This window comes from Capronia coronata (genome assembly GCF_000585585.1).
Source record: "Capronia coronata CBS 617.96 chromosome Unknown acBCG-supercont1.3, whole genome shotgun sequence".
Lineage (NCBI taxonomy): Eukaryota > Fungi > Ascomycota > Eurotiomycetes > Chaetothyriales > Herpotrichiellaceae > Capronia > Capronia coronata.
The window spans coordinates 3,294,029-3,316,230 of NW_006912895.1; the positions used below are offsets into that span (position 1 = coordinate 3,294,029).

Genomic DNA, 22,202 nt, shown 5'->3' on the forward strand with positions numbered 1-22,202 from the left:
GATGGAGAAGGGAGAATTGATGGAAGCGACAACGATCGTCACAGAAATTTCTTGCATTTCCAGTTGATGGCAGAAGCAAAGAGGCACGTGGCGCGGTCGATGGCCAGCACTGGATTGAAGTTGTTATATCTCATCCTCTCTCTACAAGGAACACTTATCATGGTCGGCCACAGAGTTACGTAGTAATGTCTACGGGTGTTTCTCTGCTTGGTCAAGATATGCCTCAGGAGATGAATATCAGCTGAGGTAGAATACGACCAAAGTCCAAAGCATCTGTGCTCTAACACCTAATGACAACCAGCCCAGATATCCCACAACCGTTCATCCGCTCTTCAAGACATCTCCTCATCCTCTTCCGGGTGGAATGCATCGCCAAACGCCGAGTCTTCCATACCGTCGAGGTTGAGCTCCTCATCATGCCCATAACTGGCCAGCGCATCGCCAGCCGTGTCTACATCCACATTGTCGAAATCACCGCCAATGTCAAAGTTGGGCGTATCCAGGGCTGTCTCCTGACTCGGTTGCGTCTGCGTCGTTGCTGGCTGATCTGTCGTGGTTTGATTAGGCTGACCTGTGGCATTACCCGCTACCGGTTGAGCTTCAGGCTGTTGGCCGACATTGGTCGGGTTTGGAAGGGCCACTTCTTCTGCGGTTTGACCATCTTGGTCAACCATGACCCATTCGTTGCCCTCTTGATTGCCATTATCGCCATGGTCATTGTCATCCAGACCGTCCATATGGATGTCCGCACCACTATCGCCGACAGCTGGAGGGGCCGTGCCGTCATGCTGTCCACCATCGGCTTCAGATTGTTGACCTGAGATGCTAGAGACTTCCGGCTTTGGCTCCGGTGGTGGAGGCTGTGCGCCTGTAGTAACGGCCTGTTGCTCATTGGAGGTGGTAGAAGCCTTGTTCTCATCGACATTCTCCCCTCCAGCAGCTGCCGCAGGCTGTGGCTGGGTGTTTGACTCCGTCTCGGCGATCGGAGGATTCACAGGTTGCGGAGGGGCTGAGGCGACTGGAGCTGCGGGAGCCTGGCTGACAGGCGGAGGCTTGGGTTTCTCCTGTAAGCCTCCTTTGGCCACCAATCTCACACCGGTGCTCTCGCAAAGCTTTTTGCCTGTTGTCGACTCGACTTCATGCATGATCTCTTCCACTGCATCCTTCGGTTTGGACTCTCCTGCTTCAGTAGATTCATTGGAGAGACGGCGCTTCTCTGGCACAGTTGGGGCCATCCGGAGTTTCTTCTCGGCAACCTTCAGTGCAGTCGACTGATTCAATTTCTCCATCCGCCGAGCATGTCTCTTCCTCATTCTTTCCAGTTCTAGCTGCATGTCGGCCAATTTGGCGGAAGCGCGCTGGGCGAATTCTTCGGCTTTACCGTCCGGCAACTTGCCCACACGCTGGGGCGGACCATTAGCGGAGTCACGGCCTGCAGAGATGGGTGCAGCAAGAAAGTCCTTGGTGAGCTCTTCCAGGGCCCCCTTCCGGCCGAGACCCAAGTCGCTCGGGACAATAGAGAGTGTCGGGTACGGTGACTCGAGGATTTCCTCCATCCATTCGTGGTGCTGCTCGTAGCGGAGGCGACTAATGTCTCGAGGACTCATAAAATCAAGCAGATCGCCGCGAGAAACATCTTCCTCTTCTTCTAACGTGGGGTCCGGCGCAATGCTGAGGCCCCTTCTGTGTCCCGACGCTGGGGCGACAGGGCCCGGAGCGGCAGCCCTGGCCACTGCTGGAGGGAGGTGAATGGCAGGCCAATTTGAACGGTCATGCAACATGAATTCCTTTCGTGGCAACTGGCCTTGGCTTTGGATCATTCGTCGTTGTTGCAGTTGTGCATGCACCGCGGGCATCACGGGAATGGACGAAGCTGCCACATGGTCGCGCGATGAGGCTTTGGAATAGTGCGTGAGAAATAGGGCAGGATCTGGGTTCGGGAGTCCAAGGTTCGGGTTGCCTGGGAGAAGTCGATATCGTCTTCTACTATGACACGCTACCTGCTCGCCCGAGGCCCGATACCCTGATCGTTGCAGATACATCTCGAGGATCTAATCATATTAGCTGGCGCAGCCGCATGGAACCGTTACACCCACATAGCCTCTGACTTCTGACTTGAAGACATGTTCCGCATCCGCCCAGATATACCCATCGCTTGCGAAGTTGGTCCCCATGTGCTCGAGGGGTTGCCAGGTGAGCATCATGGTGCCGTCCGGGGGTGTTTCGATGAACTGCCATTGCACGGGCTGTAGGTCGCGCACAATTTTGGGAGCTTCTAGAAGATATCCAACTATCGTCTCGAAGGAAGGATTGCTCGTGATGGGATATCGATATTTGGAAACGAGATGTAGATGCGGCAACTAAATGAATACTGTTAGTCGGGACTGGAGCGCATGAGAACGGGAGGCTTACCAGCGGGGCCGGAATCCCAGCCGCAGGATCTTTGAGCACGGGATTCATTTTGGTGATGATGGATCAAGGCGATCTTCTTCACAGCATCACCAAGGGTGGGTGTCGCTATTACTGTCTTATGAAAGATTTCATGGACGCATTCCTTCAACTTTGAAGGACTTTGAAGTTGAGGCGCGACTGCGGCTGGAAGTTCGGCTGGAGACGCGAATGATTCGGCGGAGTCTTGGCATCTACGGCGGAGTTCTTAGTCTCGCCATGCAACAACTACTCTGGATGGAAAGTGAGGTCTGCCAGATAAGGTAGATATACGATGTGCCTGCTAACCAGGCTGAGTGGTTGGGTCATAGGATGAATGCCTTTTTACTTCCCGACGCAATTGCATCTCGAAGTATTTGTGGTCAATCTGTCTCCAGCCGAGTCTAGAAGACAGTGGGAGAACGGCCTTCTGTTACACACTGGTCAAGTATGTTCGTACACTTGGTTAACCTCCCCGATGTCCCTCCCAAAGATAACTCCAGAAGCAGAATGCACCCATGCTTAATCTTTGTATCGGCTCCTCAAATCAGCTCGCTTGTGACATTGGAGAATTCGCCCTTCTCAAGTTTCGTCTGCCAGAAGATGGGGTTGGTGTCCATGAAACCATGCTTCACCCATCCATCTTCCTTGACATGGTAGAGGTTGATATAACCACCCGAGTAAGCGTCACGGTGTGTGGCCGCCAGAATACTTCTCTTTCCCAGCTCCAGAGCCTCATCATCTTCCAAGTCGTATTTGTAAAGAGCGTCAAGGACACCATAGGCAAACGTTTGACCCGATCCCACACAGAAAAGGTTGCCGGATAATCTCGTTCCATCGGAATCAATGTAGTACAGTGCAGGACCTTCCTCAGGAGTGACCCCTGTGATCATGGTACCCATCGATAATCCCATGCCCTTATACGAGTATACCAGATTTGCGAGGATCTTCGACGCCGCAGCCACCGAGATCCGCCGCTTGTGCCGTAGCTCGTGTAGCCGACATTGAATACCGAGGTATGCGAGCCAGTATTGGCAATCCTAGCCATTGTTAGCCAGCCCGCAGCTTACTGAGGGTCTGAGTCTGACATACAGCTGCACCTCCAGCCATGGTTCCCAGAAGCATCGGATTGATCTCGATCACCTTCTTGACAGTCTGCGAGGCAATCCAGTTTCCAGCAGTTGCTCTTGAATCTGTCGCGACAATAATTCCCCCCTTAAATCTGAAGGCCAGCGTTGTGGTACCGTGGGCAATTTTGATCGGGCAATTTGGGTTGGAGTAGTCATCTGTGGCGGCACGGAGGAAAGCTGATGGTCGGGAGACTGGCGGCAAAGCGAATTTGAGGGAGAGGGGAGGTAGAGTATCGGTGTAGTCATCCTGCTCCTCCGACGTGATGCCTTCGTTGGCATGGGGAGACTGAGTGTATTGGGCCACGAGGGTGTCCATGATTAAGCCGCCAATCGCGCGATGAACAGCTGATGTAACAAGTAGAGAGAGTCTAGCGGGACCGGTAGAAGACAAAGAGAGAAGAAATGTTAGTACAAGACAAGAGCCGCAGAAGAAGATCGAGTTAGATTGAAGCGAGGCAGAGGTGATGTTTGATGCTCAACCCAAGGTGACGCTGAAGATGCGCGTCTTCTGGCGCCTTTGCAGCTAGGGGATCGCTCACGTGAGGTCACATGACACACCCCAGCCTTGCACTTCTATCCGCCATACTAGTAGTTGCAGTCTTTTAGTTACAGGTTTTATTGTTCGTCACTATCGTCTGAGGTATGGAATGAGAGACACATGTACTTCCTCCTCTTCGTTGCCATACAGTGTAAGCCAGTGGTTGAGCAGCGAAATCGACCAGCGGGAAGTAAGGGAGAGTCTGAACAGGTGATCAGGAGGTGTCCAAACGTCGTTCTCATTCTATTTTGTCATCAATACGTATAATACATTAGTGTACACACGCAGCCGTCTTCATGCCTGCATGCTCGATCCACGGCGCTTCAAAAATAGGCCGAGTCCATGCTGCGTGGCCAAAGCTGGCACAGGTTTGCAAGCGCTGATATCCTTGCCGGTGACCCAATATGCATGATGAAGCAAGCTTTGCTATGCAAGTCATGCATAACTGAGAGGTCAAAACAGCCAATGCACACAAGTCGGATTGAACCCATCCAATTGCCACAACGGGTTACACCATCCCTGTCATGCTCTTCCTATGGCTTCGGGAGAGTCGGCCAGATGAATGTTAATCCTTCTCGATGTCTCGCGCGCCCAATCAAGGTAGGCCGGGTCTAGCACTGTCGAGATGTGCGCAAGGACGCCGCATCAAACTCCTCCACCCACTAGGGCCGAGAGCTGGCGAAGTCGGCGGGGGAGGCTGCTCGTAGAGAAAGCCGGAGCAGAGCAACGAGGTAGAGGACGATCTCACTCAATGCATGAGCACCGTTATTCGTGCTCAAACTTCCCTGTAACTTCCGCTAACGGGATTTCTCCTCACCTGCAAGAAACTGGACGGCCGAGCCTGAAACTCCGGCTGCAGATTGTAAGGAGCAGGGACGCCGATCCTGCTTGAACCATAATCTGATTGCGACTCGTATCTCGTGCTTAGGCTGCTTGGGGCATAGGACGCAGATTGCTGGTGATAGGATTGGTGTGGTTGGTGGCTGTATTCGTTCGGGCTCGGACTGGTGGCGCCGGCAATAAACCTGTCGGACATGGCAGATGGAGCATTCGATGCGGAACGATAGGTCGGAGGCGGACTCAGGGGCACAGATTCCAGGTTGTTATACCCGCTCCCATTCGAGGCCAATCGCTGGGCACCAATATCTGAGTGATATGAATGCGTCATGTCGTTGCTGGGGAAATAACCTCCTTCTGGATGTGGCAAGGTCGGAGAAATTGGTCCGTTGGGAACGCTGTTGTAGTCACCTCTCCTCCTTTCGGGTTGTGTATCAAGCCGTCCCATTTCCAGATCTGCGTGTGCATCTCTCTCCTCGATGCGTCTCTTCGTCGCAGTATCCCAACTGGGCATGGGAGGAAGACTGTCTTCGTTGATCTTCTTGCCGCTGGGATCCTCAAACGTAGCGAACTGCGGCACATTGGGGTTGCCGTAGGACATGGGGACAGGAGCGGGTTGATATCCTGCGTAAGGCGCAGGAGGAACACGGGAGTACTCGTCCTTGTATTTCGGCGGGCGATCACGACGTCGACAGCAATTGCAGCAAGAGCAGAATTCCGCTCCACAGCAGAGGCATCGAGCGAAACACCAGATAAGCGACAGGACGATGAGAGAGCCGACGACGATTCCAACAATGGCAGGCCATCTAGAGAGTGTTAGGTATACGCCACGAATTGGATGTAATCAACATACTTGCAGTAATTCTTGCTCATGCATTTATCCCAGCTGGTAAATGTCCCCCGAGCGTTGGTCACATCACTGAGCACATCCCGTGCGAACAGACTGTAAGACATTCTTGGATGGAGAAAGCACAAATGGCCTTTCTTGATTTCGGCAATTTCGTAGATATCAGAGGCACCCGGTTGAAGTAAAGGGCAAGGAATCGTCGTAGGAAGTCGTCAACAAGTCGACAGTCTAGTACTTTATCCCGCAGCAGTAGTTCAGTCTGGCTGGGTGGTTGGGTGCCAGTCACCAAGTGAAGGCCGACCGGTGGACAGTGCACAACGAGTGACGTGAGGCAAGGCTGGTAAGATCGATAGAGCAAATGAAGCGACCGAGGGAGGAATTCATATAGCTTGAGTCTCTCTTTGCACAGCAAAAAGAGCGTGGAAGTGTGCTTGTGGTAGGTAATACCAGGGAATGTGGTTGCGACGCCCTGGATTGTGTCACCAGAGAGGCTGAGCAGCGACAAAGTCGAAGCAAGCGTCGCGCAGTCGCTTATAAGAGGAACAGGACGCGGGTGCAGGCGTGGAGTCTCTTAGGGGTCCCTAGGCTAATAATAAGGGGCACCAACAGGCGATCCATCCCTGGCTAGGCTCCCAATTGGCCCCTCTATCCTGCGTTTGCGGGTGGCACTTGGATGGCACTCCCCAGCTGAAACGCCGGCGCAAGTCACACAAGCCTGCCATACTACTAGGACATAAATGATGCAAGGTCTGTTGCAGGCAGAACCAGCGCCAGAAATGACATACTACTGATACTGGCTACTGTGGGGAGAGCCGCACACAATCTACAAAGAAAGAATGTACGTAGCGCTCAATGTCTGCTTGTTGACTGCTGAGCGTAATCTGCCGATTAGTAGTAGTTCGTAGTGAATAGCATGCCCGGCCACCGCCAGCCGGGTTTCCCTCCCAGGTCCTCTCATAAGTACCTTCCGTGGCACCTCTAAGGTACAGACGGACTCATGCACGACCATCGTACCTTGCTTATTAACGCCGCCATGCACCGCTCATTTATTAATGATTGTCGCATTGTTGCTGCCTTCCAAGAACCACAATACGCCCGCAGATCGCGCAGCTACCATAGAGCTGAATAGGGAGGGTGTATCGACAACGCATCGGCAGCCGCATCACGTCTTCGCCGGCGGCGGTCCCGGAGGCGGTTGATAGACGTCCTCTCCTCCTCTGTAGACATTCTGGGGCGGTTGCATCTCAACGTCTGTTTGTCTTCCCCCAAAGTATCCTTGATTCTGACCATAGTATCCTCCATTATTCTGGGCCTGATTGTACTGGGGTGGCGCTTGTTGGCTTGTTGGCTGTGTCTGGTAGTTGGGATTGTAGGTAGCCGCTCCATGTCCCCAGGGTACCTGTCCGGCCCATCCCGTGCCGTACATAGGTCTTCTTCCGGCACGACGTCTTCGGCGAGAGCTGATACAGCTGCGACTGTTGTTAGCCAAAGTAGCGAGCAACAGAGGATCTGGGCTGTAGACTCACGAAATTATGAAGAACAGTATGAGCGCGAAGCCAACGATGAGAGCGAGCACAAGCCATCTGCCCCAGTTGGACCATGATGAGCGACAGCGGTAGGCTCGTCCATAAGCGTCGTAGCATCTGGCCATAGTTGAAAAGCGTCAGTTGGGGGCAATTCCAAGTTTTGGGAGTTTGCGCCGGAGGAAAGATGCGAATGAGTGATGAGGGGATCGCATATAAGAATCGATTAGGTGGACGCGGACGCCTGACTTACACGGAGTATCGCTTGATCAGAGTCATGGCTGTGTCAATGTCTGGCATCATGGACGATGCGGTGGGTAATAGTATGTCAAGGTTGGTATGATGTCAAGGAAGGACGAGTGGAAGACGTGGCGGGTGTGGCTTTGAGGATGCCAAACGGATCTGTATGGATAGACTAGTGATGAATGTGGTCGAGAAAGGTCTTGGGTTGAGTTTTGTACAAGTCGAGGATTGCGACGACGATGATGGTGTTGAGGAATCAAGCTTTCAAGTTGGAAACGGCGATGGGGATACAGACTGAGTGTGTAACGATGCCAGGACTTGGAGTTTGTATGATTAAATCCAAATACGGCACGTACTGAAATCATGACGAGAGTTCGTTGCCTGACCCCAATTAGTAGTAGTGGCGCAGCAACCGGGAGGCTACTAGTATGGGGAATCTTAGGCGCCCTCGGCCCTCTGGGCTTAGTCCTACTAAGTAGTTCTTAGTAGATATTTAGCCTTAGTTAGCCTGAGCTAGCAGCTCTTTGGGGGCTTCGATTGGCTTCAGCGCCCAATAATTAAGTCAAAATGCCACTGAAAAGCCACTGACAGCCTGGACATCGGCGGCGCCTCCATACTACCTAGAGTTCTGAGGCTCCTCTCCTTCTCAGGATGACCAGCTGCAGGCAGTGCTTCCGGTTATTGGAAACCACATCACTAACCATCTCATGTTCGTCTTCACAGTCCGAGGCATACCTTAAGCCTCCTCAGCCTGCTCTTTGGAAGTGCTCAGCGTTGTCTCTGTGGCTTTGCAGCTACTGTATATTATATCGACTGCGGAAACGTTCGACACCTCGCCCAGTCCAGTCCTATTCCACCTCCGGTCCTCTGCGCCTCTTCTATCGCCACTACTGGGTCGCCGATTCAGCTTGGAACCTCCATAGTACGCTTGGCATGACTTTCGATTCCGTGATCGAGCGAGGCGATGCTCTTGGCCACGCGTCAAGTCTCTAGGTAATTGCCTGCTCAAACTGCAGTGTATGGTCTGGAGGGTCACAGGCTGCTTTACATTGCTGCTCGCCACCTTAGAAGAGTCGCCCGCTTGGCTCGGGACAACAACTAAATGCCGTGCTACTCAAATAGTCGACCCTCACGCCAAACGCCTGTGCCATAATTCGTTCCCATGCCGTGCCGTACTCTTACAATCCAAGATGTTCAGTGTCCTACGCCTGTGGCCATGTGCGTCGTAACAGAAGGCGGCAGTTGTTGCGCAAGAAGCGATGTGTTGTCGAGTCAGCGTGCCTCGCTCACTTTCCTGACCGTGCAACAAGCCATTGTAGGACGGCTTCCAAGTTGGTCTCTTCTTTGGCACTGACCCCGTAACAACTGATCTCTCGGTGCACAATTCTCTTCATTTCAAGCTGATCGATGAGTTCGTCTACCGATAACTTGTCGGGTAGGTCTGATTTGTTGCCCAGGACGAGCAAAGGTATGCTTTGGAGAGTGGGCTTGTCGAGGAGGGCGTGAAGCTCTTCTTTCGCCACGGGGATGGCGTCTCTGTCGGCAGCATCGACAACAAAGATAATCGCGTTGACCCCTCGACAATACCTCTCCCACATGGATCGAAACCGTGGCTGACCTCCAAGATCCCAGCATTTGATCGAAACGTGACCCTTTTTCACTTCTTTCTTATTGAAAGCGACCGTGGGTAGCGAGTCCACCGCGAATTCGTTGCCCTAATGGACATACCTCAGCGTCTTGCATTGTGCCGTCTTGCACGATCACTCTGACTTACTGCTAGTACTCTCACCAGACTTGTCTTGCCAGCGTTCTGCAGACCGACTATCGTCACGTCCATCTCGGTGGCCCAGAACACCCACAAGAGCCAGTCCCATAGCCAGGTGAAGAGGCCTGCCATTTCGCCGGACTTGACCGAGTCCGATTGCTCCTGTGCCGGTGAGCTGGATGATATCCGGGACCACTGTGCTAGGTACGGCAGGGCCGTCAATCAAGGACTTCAATACCTATCTGAGATTGTGGAAAGGATGTAAATAAATGAAAGCGAACGAGGTCCGCAGATCAAACAATTTGCGGAGAACGACTGTTGCATTATGGGACATAAGTACCTAGGTAGGTACGTTAGGGACTACGTATCATGCATGCTCTGCAGTGGGAGTTGGGGTCAATTTCTCTCGCAGGCTCGTGGCTCTGTGGCTGGAGAACTTGCTGACTAACGCATCTAATGAAATGTGGCTGAACTGTGGCTGATCATATGACCGCCCATCGCCGAGCCTTTTCTCGTCGACCTCCGCATCACCATCACAGTATCGGGCTCATCCTTCTCGCATCTTCCCAATTCACACACCATCGATCCCTTGCAGTCATACCGAGTGATATCCAGTCCAAGATTCTGCTGTCTCTGGCAAAGGAGACGGGCGAGACAAAGGCTTCTTCCTCCCATCTTGTGAAAGATTATGCTTGCCTGGGACCGGTCCTGGCCTACTACTACCTCATGTAGCAGACACTGGCTTATCATTTGCCCATCCTCTCTCAACTATGCTCGCGACAACTCCGAATCCTCGGTGAGAATTTGCGATCATGGCTACGCGATCAAGATACGGCTGTATCGACTGCAAGAAGGCCAAAGTCAAGTGCGATGAGGTCCATCCCGCCTGTGGTACTTGCAAGCGTCGAGGTCGTCAATGTAGTGGTTACAGTCACATTGTCGCAAAAACCCGGAAAGCTCCTGAGGCAACAGCCGCACAAAGCTCTCTGGCTGCTACTTCTTCTCCTTTCAATACTCGGGAACCGGGCCTGTTGTTGTCTCCGGTCACGGAACCGGCCACGGACAGGGTTCAGACGTACGATGCTGCTCTGTACTCTTCCGAACCCTTCAATGCTATCGAATCAGACGCCTCTTCAGCCGCCCCGGTCTCTCCTATCGCACATTCCAGTGCGGTTCTAGTGCCAACGCCACCTCTCTTGAGAAGCCTGGCTATCATCCCTCCCGGAGCAGTGCAACCCACAGATGAACCCTTCATCGAAGTATACTTCATGCGTCATCCGGCGGATTTGGTGTTTAGCGGCGAGTTCGTCCAAGAAATGAACTACAATGTTCTGCAAGTCTTCCAGAATAATCCGCAGGCCGTGGGTGATACTTTGTCCGCCATCGGAGAGGCATACCTAAGGGACAATTCTCTGCCTATTGTAGGCTTCGTCCCCAACAGAAAAGCAAGGATTTTGGCGCGGCTGCGGAACATGGACAGTCTTGGTGTCAGCTTGGAGCTTCTACTAACCACCATCCTGGGGCTTTGTGCCGTGGAGGTAACCGCCCACTCCCAGTTCTTGACATTTCGCCCACTAACGACTTTCAGCTTGTTGATGTCAACTGCCATAATGGACATGTTTCTGCCATTCCGGCCCTCATGGAGAATTTGGCCATGATGTTGGAGCACTACCTCCATAAAGGGCTCGAGCTAACTCAGCTGGCGAAATACTTTGTCCGTGCCTTAGCGAGACAAGACATGATGCTCGCTTTGACGAGGTTTCATCGCCCCCGAATCCCTACCGGCTATTGGTTGGATGACTACGCCATGCAGCATGCTGATCGGTTCATGGGATATACTGGACCTATGATGCCTCTACTCGCCGAGCTGGCTGCGTTGGCTGAGGACATTCTGAAGTCCATCCAAGAGGATAGCCCGAGCGGGATTGTCTGGGATTCGACTTGGTCAAATCCTCGCCGACAGTCTGTCAGTGTCCTTGACCAAGCTTTTGAACTGCAATGCAAACTTCAGTCATGGCATCCTACGCTCGACCCGTTACTTTCCTTTGAGACCTCTCGAAGGTTTCTCATGCACGCTTATGCCTACCGCAACAGTGCTTTGCTTTACCTGCATCGACTGATCCATCCTGCAGGATGCTCCCTGGAAGCCGACCAGACAGCTCTGGTGATGGCTTACGAGGTCATGGTACACACGACAACGACCAAGGAGGACATGAAGATGTCGCTGTGGCCCCTCTTCTTGGCATCATGTGAATTGCACAGTGATGCTGATCGGATGATCGCCACGCAGTCACTGGGTGTGATTTGCGATTGCCGCAAAACCGTCACCGCCCTTCGAACAAGAGACTTTGTTGTCAACCGAGTTTGGGCCGCCAGAGATTCAGGGGATGATTGGAACTGGATGATGCTATCGCAACAGTACCCGGATGAGTTGCTCCCTATATGAAATATATCAAGCAAGACTGCCATGGATGCTACAAAGTGATCATACCACGAGTGCGTTTCGAACATGCCTTCTTCTTCGCCCTTTTTCTGGTCAAGCGTTCAAAATCGCGTCAATGGCCTGCACATCCTTCAGGAGTTGTTCATCATCCAACCTGGGTCCTACCAGTTGGACCGCGACGGGTGCTCCCGCCATGCGCTGAGGGTCGTCTAGTTCAGAACGTCAGCGAGTGAACAAAAGCAAACCGACCATGTCCCATGCTCTGTTGGACCAGACTGGACAACTTACACAATGATTGAATTTGCTCATCCAGTTCATGCATGGGAACGAAAATCTTATCCTTGGGGTCCAAGGCTGGATCTGCCTTGGTGAAGGGGATTATTACCGCAGGGTACTGCGGTAGTGGCACAAAGTCAGTCTTAATCTTTCCCAGATGATCAGCCAGACGATCCCAGGCTTGAACTTACATCCATGGCGTTCCATGCAACTGTATACATGTCAGTCGTCCAGTCTCCGGGCAGAACAGCGGTGTGAGGACCGGCCGGAGCGAGGACAACGTTTATCCCGGCTTCCTGCCAACGATCGAGCATCTCCTTTTGAAGCGCAAGCTTTTTCGCATTCAGGGCCCATGCTTCCTCATGAGTCTTTCGAGGTATGTCCCAGAAGCCGATCTTCTGGACCGAAGGCACCACTGGCTCTCCTGCCTTCTCCAACTGTCCTCGTGGGTATGATAAGGCGTCTAGGGTGAAGAGCTCTTTGGTGACTTTACGAATCTCGTTGAAATCTGGCGGCACAAAGTCCTTGACCACAAAACCTGCCTCGGAGAGTTTGTTTGCTGCTTCTCTGATGGCCCGTCGAACGGGCGGATGCGGCGTCGTTCCGCTCTGATGAATCACACCTATGATGGGCTTTCGGGACTCGGCGCCAAATTCCATGACCTTGGGAATGACGGCCGGGTCGAACTTCCATGGCTTAGCATTGCGGACGACACGAGTCAAAAAGGCCAGGTCTCGCGCCGAATGACCTAGCGGACCACAGACAGCTGGGACTCCAGTGTTTGCACCCACCCAGCCCGACGCTGCGTATCCGATCATGGGCAGAATTCCAAAGCTAGGTTTGTAGCCGTAGACGCCGTTTGCAGCGGCAGGAATGCTAATCATGTCAGCGGCCGAATCCTGGCAAAGGTCTTCGGTCTCCTTACCGGATGGAACCACCCACATCGGTGCCGATTCCCAAGGCGCTCCCCCGGTAGGCCATGATCGAGCCCTCTCCTCCGCTACTCCCTCCACAGGTCAAGTGGCTGACCACGGGGTTTTTGGTTTGCCCGAAGACGTTGTTGTGACTTTCTGCCACCAACATGGTCTGTGGTGTGTTTGTCTTCGAGATCACAACGGCACCATTGGATTTGACCAGCTCTATCAGAGGAGTGGTATATGTTGAAGGGTCGAACGTCCTCGAGATGTAGCCGTCGCTGGCATCGTATCCCTTGACGTGGAAGCATTCCTGCATCGGCTGGTCAGTACTGTTTGCGCCATGGGATCGCAAGATCCCTGTTCACCTTGAATGTCATAGGAATGCCGTGAAGAGCGCCGACCGGTTTTCCAGTTTCTGCGAATACCTTGTCCAACTGTTTCGCATCTTCGATTGCGTCCATGAACATGATCTCGGTTAGATTGTTGCACAGCTGATGTCCCACTGCTGCTCGTTTGCAGAAGGCCGTCACCACCTCAACGGCGGTATACTTGCCTTCCGCAATCGCAGCGGCCAAGGAGGTAGCGTCATATTGTTCTCCAGTGATTAACAATTCCTTGTCCGAGAGAATGCCGCAAGTAGCGACAACAGGTCGAAGGTCGACGGTACCCGCCGGTGGAAAGTCCTCTGGCTTGAGCCTCCATTCTTGGGGTATCCTGGATTCTTGTTCAGCCTTTTTAGCAGCATGGACCTTCTCCCATTGCTCGAGGCCAGTCGTGTCGGGTTCCTTTGCAATCATGATGGCGACGACCTTGTCCACCCGCTGACTGGATTCCGAATAAAGGCTTGGGGCAGGCTTGTATCCCGTCTGCAGCAGTTGTAAGTGATCCGAGAATCACATTGGGTCGAAATCCCCTTTATAAGGAATCAAAATGCCCTTGGTCTACAACATCGTTTTACGCAACGAAATATCACGGAGTTCAGTCGTCCGTCGGTCGATCTAATTAGCATACCTGGACCGGGCCATACAATCGGGGCATCAAAACATGTTGCGGATCAATCAGCAGCTCGCCTAAAAACCACAAATGCTATCGAGACATGCCCTGGGTAGAAGAAGGACGTCTACACAGAAGTCATCCCCATGCCCCAGCCAGCGGCTTTGGACTGATAGCGTACCCTGACCCACGATTGGATGCATCAAGATACAGACAGGGTCCACCAGCTGTGGGAAGGCCAAATACCGGATCCGTGTCCTGGGTGGATCCGTTCAGCTATAACGCTATCTCTCTCCTTCGCTATCAGGAAGGAAGTGATAACGACGAGAGGCTAAGGAGGCCTAAGATGCTTCAATTGTGCCCAGACATGTCAGAGACAGCTTCCTCTCAACACGGTTGAACTCCCGTGTCCCTCCCTCCTGCCACCTCGCACGAATCAAACGAAATACCGCCGGGCGTTGATATCCCCCGCATGGTCTTAGAGACTGGGATCGACGACTCGTCCCTCATTGCTGCGCTCTTGTTCTCAATGCGCGAAACTCCGCATGTTCAGTTCCCCAAAACGGTAGATAACCAGAGAAACAAGCGAATGAGATGCTGCATCATACACGGACGAGAGCCTTCACGGGCATATCTTATCCCCCCGAGGCAGGTTGATACCGTATCTCAGACCATCTTGCCACCAGCCAGACGGCGCTGAGGGGTTGGAGGGATGACGGTCTCGTCCTGATAAAGACCTTGGCCTCCCGTGGACCTGATAACATGGTTTGAAGTATATATCTGCTTCGGGCACTGTCGCGAAGTCTGCTGAACCATTCATCCATCTACCAATTCGACAAGATGGCGGACATGGAGAAAAACCCGGCTCAGATCACCATCCCTCCGGTTGAACCAGAGGCGCCCAAGGAAGGCAAGCTTCTACAGTTTCTCAAGGGCACGAATATCAATGACCCCAACATACTGGGGCGAGAGCTATTGGAGAAGGCTCTTGAGTTCGATGAGGATCAACTCGAGCGAGATTCGATCAAGGTCCGGCGCAAGCTGGATTTCATGGTTGTCCCAATGGTCAGTCCTCACCAACCTTACCCAGTCGACACCACATTCGCTGAGCCTAGACTGACCATCACTGCCAATAGATGATGACAACCTACATGTTGAGTTTCTTGGACAAACAAACGTTGGTGAAGCTCTTTCCTGGCCTCGCGATCTCATAAACTGACTTTCATGTCCTCTAGACTCAACTACTCCAATGCGTACGGTCTTCAAGAGGATACACATATGTCAGGAGATGACTATTCATGGGTTGCATCGGCACTCTACTTTGGCTGGCTCACCGGCGCATATCCCTGGAACGTGGTCCTTCAGCGTTACCCGATCGGCAAAATCATCGGCTACATGCTGTTCGTCTGGGGCGCGGTATGTATGCTGCAAGCGGCCGTGTTCAACTTTGCCGGCTTCTTCGCCATCCGCTTCTTCCTGGGAATGCTGGAGGGGTGTATTTCACCGGCCTTTGTCATCCTGACCTCGATGTTGTGGACAAGACAAGAGCAGGCCTTGCGCACTTCGTTCTGGCTGTCGACAAACGGCGTCTCTTCCATCCTCGGAGCCCTGTTGGCTTACGGGTCTGGCCATGCCGGCCACCTGGCCGTTGCCAATTGGAAACTCATCTACTTGGTACGTCTACAGGCAGCTATGCATACACAAACAAGACAATGCCAGTCGTGTCGTCATCGCAACTAACTTCTTCAACAGATTGTCGGCGCCATGACTTTCGCATGGGGGTTTGTCATTTTGCTCTACCTCCCAGACGGCCCACACAACGCGAAGATGTTGACGGAGTACGAACGCATGGTTGCCGTGTGGCGAGTCTCCAAGAACCAGATGGGCATCAAGCATCACAAGATGATGACTAGTCAGATCAAAGAGGCCATGGTCGACCCCAAAACCTATCTGATGTTCCTGATGGGAGCGTGCACCGGCATCTTGAACGGCGGTGTGGCCAATTTCGCCTCGGCCTTGATCAAAGGATTCGGCTTCGATCCGCTCCGCACCAGCTTGCTCCAAACCCCCGGCGGTGCTTTTGAGATCATCGGCTGTATCGGCTTCGGCTTCATCGCCACCAGGAAGAACCTGTTGGGTCTCACTATCATCGGTAAGTCGGGACCTGTGGCACATTACACGAGCTTCACTCCCTTTTTTGCTCTTCCATTCAAAGAAAGACCAGCAAGTAACTAACTAATCATCTTACCAGTTGCCTCTTTGCCCGGTATCGCCGGCTTGATCGGTCTCCTGACCATCGACATCAAACATCGCTACGCACTAGTCGCTTGCTGCTGGCTCCAGAATGTGCTGGGCTCGCCTATCGTTCTGGGCTGGACCATCCCAGGCGTCAATGTAGCCGGACACACCAAGCGGAGTACTGTGATCGGCATCTTTTTTGCGTAGGTTCTTCTTTTCTCCCCTCAACCCTCAACCATCACCTACCTTTTGTTTCGGGTTGCCACCACCATGTGCAACGACCTATTTCGTATCCAACGACTCTTTGAAAACTTACCAACTGATCGCTAACATCGTTGCCTCCTCCTTCTAGGTTCTACTGTGCCGGCAACATTGCAGGTCCTCATCTGTTCCTGGCCACAGAGGTCCCGCGCTACTTCACCGCCATCAAGGGCCTACTGGGCACCTACTGTGCCCTGATCTTCTTCCAGGTCATCTATACGACGTGGTGTGTCCTCGAGAACAGACGTCGCGACAAGAGAGGACTGCACGCCCGGCGACAAGAGGAAGAGCTGTTGGAGGGATTCGATGATCTGACGGATAAGCAGAATGTGCATTTCAGATATACTATTTGAAGAGTCCAGACGGGGGTGGTGGTGGTCCAATGTCTCGATCTGGGATCTGGGACTGCAAGATTCAAGGTACCAGAGACCAGATACCAAATGCCAGCTACATCAGATACTAGATACCAGATGCCAGATGCCAGATGCCAGATACTAGATAGTAGATACTCAGACAAATGCTGTGAGATGGCATGATCCTGGATCCCAGACACTGCAGCTGTGTGGATAAGTTAGATATACGGTCTAGATCTAGAGCTATTCATTACAACTCACTATCTCGGGAAACAGTGATAGTGGATGTCTATGAACTGATTCTTGCCAAGGACATTGGAGGTCGATCTGAAAACGACTGACATGTCGAGCCTGTCTATAGTCTCACCACGCATGGATTCCGTGCTGACTATATTCCTTCCATGGATGTCGAGCCTTACATGTGCAGAGTAATGTGTTCCGTCCTGCCGCTTTTAACTAGCCAGACATTTTTGATACATTGATGCCGCTTTAAGATTGGCAAGGCTGGGATCAAAGGTGAGTGTCAACACATCCCTATCGTATTTATTATACATGCATGCTCGGACCAGTCGTCGAGGAGTGAAGTTAGGCGACTGGTATTTCGGAGGGCCCTTTTCGAAGCATCGTGTCATGAATGTCCATCAAGTCACTGCACATGCTGGAATGAGCGGGAGTGCTGGGCGATAAGACTTGGTCAAGAAAGAGGGTTCACAATGCCACGGCCTGCCTTCTCGTGTTTCACCTTCGGTCGACTGTATCATGCTTTCTCTGCCTGCCGTAATGCCAAAAGAGTGATTGTGCTCGGATGCTGCAGTGGGAGGTGTCAGCTCATTGTCGCAATCAAGTATAGTGTGCTCCTGGAAACAGGACCCTTGAAACGGACTGCACTGGTCGATCGAAGCACAGCTGCCGTTGCACAAGCAAACCGGTCGGCCTCGGTCCAGGTTCAGATCCCATTGTGCTGTAGCGGTAACATCTCCCTCCTGGTCGGCACATACATATACTACTCATACCAGGCTATGCACAATATCGCTTCTGCACCCTTACCGTCCTGATGGTGACCCGTAGGATGAAGGCAATCGACGATAAGTGGACGACAGGCAATGCAGGGCTCGCTTAGGTTTGCTGTGGGTGCAGCTAAGCATTTCTTCGAATTGTGTCCCGCAATGCTTGTCTTAGATACTGACCAACAACGCTGGCAAGTGTCGGCATCCTTGTGGCTGGTTGCGTGGGGATGCGCCAGGATCGGCTCAAGACTACGTGCCAGTCAGAACAGGTAGGACTGGCCAGATTGTTGCGCAGACTCGAGGACAAGATAGTCTGTAGTCGTCCACTTTGATCTCCGATTGGGAAGTCCCGGTGTCCGTCGCATCTGTAGTGGGAACAGCGACATAACCGAAGGCATGGTTCCGGGGTTGACTCTATCAGCGGTATTTACCTGATGCGAGTAAAGACCATATGAAGGCGGCCAGACTAGAGCGAGAGTTCACTGTGAGCCCCGAGTTAGCGTGAGACAGCAACGTACGTAAGTACTGTAGGCAGGTTTCCGTGGGATAATCGAGCTCATGATTGGGAATGGGATCCGTGTTGGAATCTAGCCAGCACGGCGCAATGGACAGCTAGTTGTCCACCCACAGGCAGTTTACCGGCGGGCTTTGTCGAAGCATATTTGTGGGTAATCCTCGCCCATCCGGGGAGACACTGGCGGCCAACAAGTCGCACACAAGGGGCTTAGTCTGTCGCTGAGAAAGCTTCAACGTGGACGGATTGTGCCTGTAACGCGGAAGGCCACTGGGCAAAACGGGTTCCGTATGTTGTTCGATCACCAATATCTTTGCATGCCCGCCATGACTAAGACTCTTGGATCTCATAGCGGATGACAAAGGGTGCCTCTCATCTAAGCGAACACGACTGAGACGCTTTCGCACAACGTCGAGATGTTAGATGCGTGCGCCGCCCAGGTGTCCAACCATCAAAGTGTCGAAGCTGATTGACATGAACACATGTTGAGCCTGCCAGCCGAGGAGCGACTCACCCCTGAAAAGCACAACCGGCTGGGTAGTGCGAGGATGGACCTAAACGAGAACATGCAGAGGGTTGATGGTCCCCTACCTTTTGACCAGGATCTTGTAGCCAATCGGAGAAATCTTTTTCTTCTCGAAAAGAGGTTTAGTCGAATGCCACTCCTCTCACATTGTGATAACCAGGTAAAGCGCCGACTTTGTCCAGACACGGAGTCTTCCGGTTCGCTTCATAAGTCAAGCTTTAGCGTTCCTGACTGGCTTCATGCTAACCGACGTGCCAGGCCGGCTCCCACAGTTGCGATATGCGTAGCCCGGGAACGGCATGTTGGATAACTTCAAATACTGTCGCATGTGGACAATGGGCGCGCATGCCCATAGATAACGGTCTCTGACCGTGAGATTAGGAGGTATTGGGCTCACTATATACTAGGGAGGCGGTTGGGTGGCAGGCGAGAATGCTCCCATTACCTTAGAGGAAAAAACCGCTTCCATGGCCACCAAAAAACAACAGCAAAGGAGAACATTTACCTTTGTGGACTATGACATCAACCGGCGTGGTGTCACCGAGTCTGCAAGAGCACACTTGATGAAGGATCGTGTCAGGTCCAAAAGAGAGGCAAGACTGGACTGGCTGTCAAGAAATCGGGCCTCTTCTCTGCGTGGGATGCGGCCTAAGAAGGAAAATGGTGGGCGGACACCAGGGTCTGTGTGTGCGGCACCCGAGCAGGACAACGTGAACTCCGGTCGTGATCCCATCACGTGCTATGCTGCAGTGTTCGATTTCCAGAAAGACAACATGGAATCATTACCACTCACAACAAACCCAAGGTCCGTATCACCACGCCTAAATAGCGGGATACAAGTCGATACCTTGCAGAGGATCGGAAAAGAGAATGATTGTGCGGAGCAGCGACTGTACAGCAGATATGATGGTCGGTCCGTGGAAGAACGTGGCGATCAGATAAACGAAGCCAGGTCGGCAGATTCGCCAGCGTCTCCACAGTCAAGCCCAAACACTCCAGAGATAGAGTGTCTGAGCACAACACCTGATCCCAAGCGGCGGAGGGACCTGGAGTTCGGTTTGCCGTGTCTGAACATTGCCAACACCCCACCTGTACAGACAAACGACGTGCACAGATCATCCTCACTGCCCAGTACACCAGCTGCCAGCCATCTCTCACCGGGCATCGACACTTCTGCCGATAAGACGACAATTACCCTGGAGCCGCCGGAGAGGAATTTGATTCGGTACTTTGCCTCGCACGCTTGTACAATGCTTGGATTTGATCGGTATCCTGACATCGTCGAGAAACATGACCCTGTGCTCAAATTGTTCATCCCTTTTGCCCTGTGCAGCCAGTGGTGCTTCGAAACCATGGTGCTGTTGCACAGTGCGTATCACCACCGGGGAAGCGTGGTGTTGCTGGACGAAATGGTGATGGAGGCTGAAAACCAATATCTGGCTTCTAGACAGAACGCCATTCTGGCTCGCACTCGATCCAGAATCTCCGCACTAGCTTTTGATGGGGACTCCAGTGACGAAGACGTGATAGCATTTCTCTTCCTGGCAGTCTCAGAGTACCTTGCCGGCCACCGACAGATTGGGGTCATGCATTTCCGAGCGTGGAAGGAGTACTGTGAGATGCGGCGAAGACTCGGAGTGCGGCCGTGTGGTTTGCCGTGCAAGACTATCGTATGGTGGTGTGTTTCGATGCTGGTGGGAGACGACGTGATCTTAGACTCGATCCTTAGTCCTTCCACCAGGGCTCAGGTGAGGGACGATCCGACCAGGCTGTTCCGGTATTTCGCCCACCACAGCAAGAGCGAAACCGCAGCTCAGACCGAGGGGCCAGTAAGGGCGAAACTGAGCAGACACGGCACCTGTTGACGAGGGGAGTCTGATTCCCTGATTCTCTGATCCTACTCCTTCATCTTCAATGCGTTGAATCTGAAGACGAAGTGGAAGTGGTAGTAGAAGGGAAGGGGAGGGGAAGGGAGAGGAACGTGATTTGCTCTGGCTTGGCGCGGATAAACTATTTTCCGGGACAGGGTCTACTTTGGTCCGTATATCGACGTCGTCCACAGGCACAACCATTTCTACAAAGCACCATTGCTCGTTTACACAGAACAGAATGATAACGAGTTTGGGGGTGTCTAACAGTTCTGGTCCCTGCCTCACGTCCATCTGATGTTCACCCAAACGAACTTCTATCCCCCGGCTATACTGCCAGCCGGCCATCATGATCCATCCTCCTGACTACCCACAACACTCACAGCAGTCCTGGAGTCCTTCGACCAGGTGACAGTTGTCCTCCCGCCTCAACAAACATCCGTTTCTCGGAGATCAAATCGAGGTCTCCATGGTCCATCCCAAACCGGTTGTCCTTTGGTCTACTGCTTGCGAAGTCTTCGGCCATGATCTGCTCGACGATCTCCTTCACCAGGATCGGTTGGCGATAGTCGTAGCCAAGAAAGGCACTGGCTTTGCGAATCTCCAACGCTTCAGACCCGGTGATTGGGTCCCTCAATATCATGTCTCTAGGACGCTTTCTCTCCTTTTTCCTGGGAGCTGACTTCGCCCAGGCGGCAGCGACAGTCTCGGTTGGCCCATCAACATGAATTCCGTTCTCCACCAACGTAATTGCTGGACTTGGACCACCATTAATGAGCGGTGCCTCCAGATCCCGGGGTTCCAACAGCGGATTTCTCAAGTCATCCATGCTGTCTTTTCGCGGTAAACCGAGTTTGAGTCCGGGGAAACCTGTGTGCGGGAGCTTGATCGCTCTCGACGGCACAATATTCTGGCCTTCTTGGTGGTGGCTCAGTTGTGAGCTTGTGGCGGCGGGATGTGGACAGAGGAGTTGCCTGGGACCATCAGGTTCTAGGTTCTCACTGCCCACTCCCACCTCTTCATCGTCCAAAGTGGTGGCGCTGTCAATGTCTGAAATCGGCTCTTCATCGTCAAAGTATTTGGTGTCTTCCCAATCTCGGACGCGGGGCACAAAGGGTGGCCGTCGGAGATGGACTGTATCCCAGTCGATGTCCCGGAAGAACGCATGGCGCTTGATGTCTTCGGCATCGCCGGGGTAGACAAAGTAACCTTGATAGTTCTGATGGGTCTTGTCCGCTGTGCACCGGACTACCCGACCACGCACAATCTTCCGAGTGAAGTCATTGAGCTCGTACTGACGACTGCAGAGTCGCTTCTCCTTTTCAACGAGGATTTGCATCATCAGATCCATGGCCTCGATACTTGGCCCGGCGACCGTCTCGATCTCGGGAAACAGCAGAGTTTTCTTGTGCTGCAGGATTTTGAGCTTGGTTTGATGGCGATCCTCGCATGCAAAAGGAGTGAACCCGAAGAGACATTCATACATGATGATGGCA

The 22,202-nt window shown here is 52.8% G+C and overlaps 10 protein-coding genes across 10 annotated transcripts; 3 read left to right on the forward strand and 7 right to left on the reverse strand.

Moving 5' to 3' along the window:
* Window positions 1–332: 332 nt before the first annotated feature.
* Window positions 333–2,460, reverse strand: A1O1_04494 (uncharacterized protein; the record flags this gene model as incomplete). Its single annotated transcript, XM_007725386.1, has 3 exons — window positions 333–2,051; window positions 2,097–2,360; window positions 2,413–2,460. The coding sequence occupies 3 exons, from the start codon at window positions 2,458–2,460 to the stop codon at window positions 333–335; spliced, it is 2,031 nt and encodes a 676-aa protein (XP_007723576.1).
* A 509-nt stretch (window positions 2,461–2,969) lies between these two features.
* On the reverse strand, window positions 2,970–3,873 carry A1O1_04495 (proteasome component PRE2; the record flags this gene model as incomplete). The annotated part of the gene is made up of 2 exons (XM_007725387.1): window positions 2,970–3,467; window positions 3,520–3,873. 2 exons carry the CDS (start codon window positions 3,871–3,873, stop codon window positions 2,970–2,972), a joined length of 852 nt encoding a protein of 283 aa, XP_007723577.1.
* Window positions 3,874–4,870: 997 nt separating this feature from the next.
* Window positions 4,871–5,886, reverse strand: A1O1_04496 (uncharacterized protein; the record flags this gene model as incomplete). Its single annotated transcript, XM_007725388.1, has 2 exons — window positions 4,871–5,738; window positions 5,786–5,886. The coding sequence occupies 2 exons, from the start codon at window positions 5,884–5,886 to the stop codon at window positions 4,871–4,873; spliced, it is 969 nt and encodes a 322-aa protein (XP_007723578.1).
* Window positions 5,887–6,941: 1,055 nt separating this feature from the next.
* Window positions 6,942–7,430, reverse strand: A1O1_04497 (uncharacterized protein; the record flags this gene model as incomplete). Its single annotated transcript, XM_007725389.1, has 2 exons — window positions 6,942–7,248; window positions 7,306–7,430. 2 exons carry the CDS (start codon window positions 7,428–7,430, stop codon window positions 6,942–6,944), a joined length of 432 nt encoding a protein of 143 aa, XP_007723579.1.
* A 1,401-nt stretch (window positions 7,431–8,831) lies between these two features.
* A1O1_04498 (arf/Sar family, other) lies at window positions 8,832–9,442 on the reverse strand (the record flags this gene model as incomplete). The annotated part of the gene is made up of 2 exons (XM_007725390.1): window positions 8,832–9,260; window positions 9,320–9,442. The coding sequence occupies 2 exons, from the start codon at window positions 9,440–9,442 to the stop codon at window positions 8,832–8,834; spliced, it is 552 nt and encodes a 183-aa protein (XP_007723580.1).
* Window positions 9,443–10,122: 680 nt separating this feature from the next.
* Window positions 10,123–11,756, forward strand: A1O1_04499 (uncharacterized protein; the record flags this gene model as incomplete). The annotated part of the gene is made up of 2 exons (XM_007725391.1): window positions 10,123–10,848; window positions 10,899–11,756. 2 exons carry the CDS (start codon window positions 10,123–10,125, stop codon window positions 11,754–11,756), a joined length of 1,584 nt encoding a protein of 527 aa, XP_007723581.1.
* Window positions 11,757–11,846: 90 nt separating this feature from the next.
* A1O1_04500 (uncharacterized protein) lies at window positions 11,847–13,743 on the reverse strand (the record flags this gene model as incomplete). The annotated part of the gene is made up of 5 exons (XM_007725392.1): window positions 11,847–11,962; window positions 12,042–12,147; window positions 12,221–12,905; window positions 12,955–13,256; window positions 13,312–13,743. 5 exons carry the CDS (start codon window positions 13,741–13,743, stop codon window positions 11,847–11,849), a joined length of 1,641 nt encoding a protein of 546 aa, XP_007723582.1.
* Window positions 13,744–14,779: 1,036 nt separating this feature from the next.
* Window positions 14,780–16,791, forward strand: A1O1_04501 (uncharacterized protein; the record flags this gene model as incomplete). The annotated part of the gene is made up of 6 exons (XM_007725393.1): window positions 14,780–15,004; window positions 15,076–15,116; window positions 15,175–15,613; window positions 15,692–16,091; window positions 16,191–16,380; window positions 16,530–16,791. The coding sequence occupies 6 exons, from the start codon at window positions 14,780–14,782 to the stop codon at window positions 16,789–16,791; spliced, it is 1,557 nt and encodes a 518-aa protein (XP_007723583.1).
* Window positions 16,792–19,305: 2,514 nt separating this feature from the next.
* A1O1_04502 (uncharacterized protein) lies at window positions 19,306–20,703 on the forward strand (the record flags this gene model as incomplete). The annotated part of the gene is made up of 1 exon (XM_007725394.1): window positions 19,306–20,703. One exon carries the CDS (start codon window positions 19,306–19,308, stop codon window positions 20,701–20,703), a length of 1,398 nt encoding a protein of 465 aa, XP_007723584.1.
* Window positions 20,704–21,085: 382 nt separating this feature from the next.
* On the reverse strand, window positions 21,086–22,192 carry A1O1_04503 (uncharacterized protein; the record flags this gene model as incomplete). Its single annotated transcript, XM_007725395.1, has 1 exon — window positions 21,086–22,192. The coding sequence occupies one exon, from the start codon at window positions 22,190–22,192 to the stop codon at window positions 21,086–21,088; it is 1,107 nt and encodes a 368-aa protein (XP_007723585.1).
* Between the last annotated feature and the right edge of the window lie 10 nt (window positions 22,193–22,202).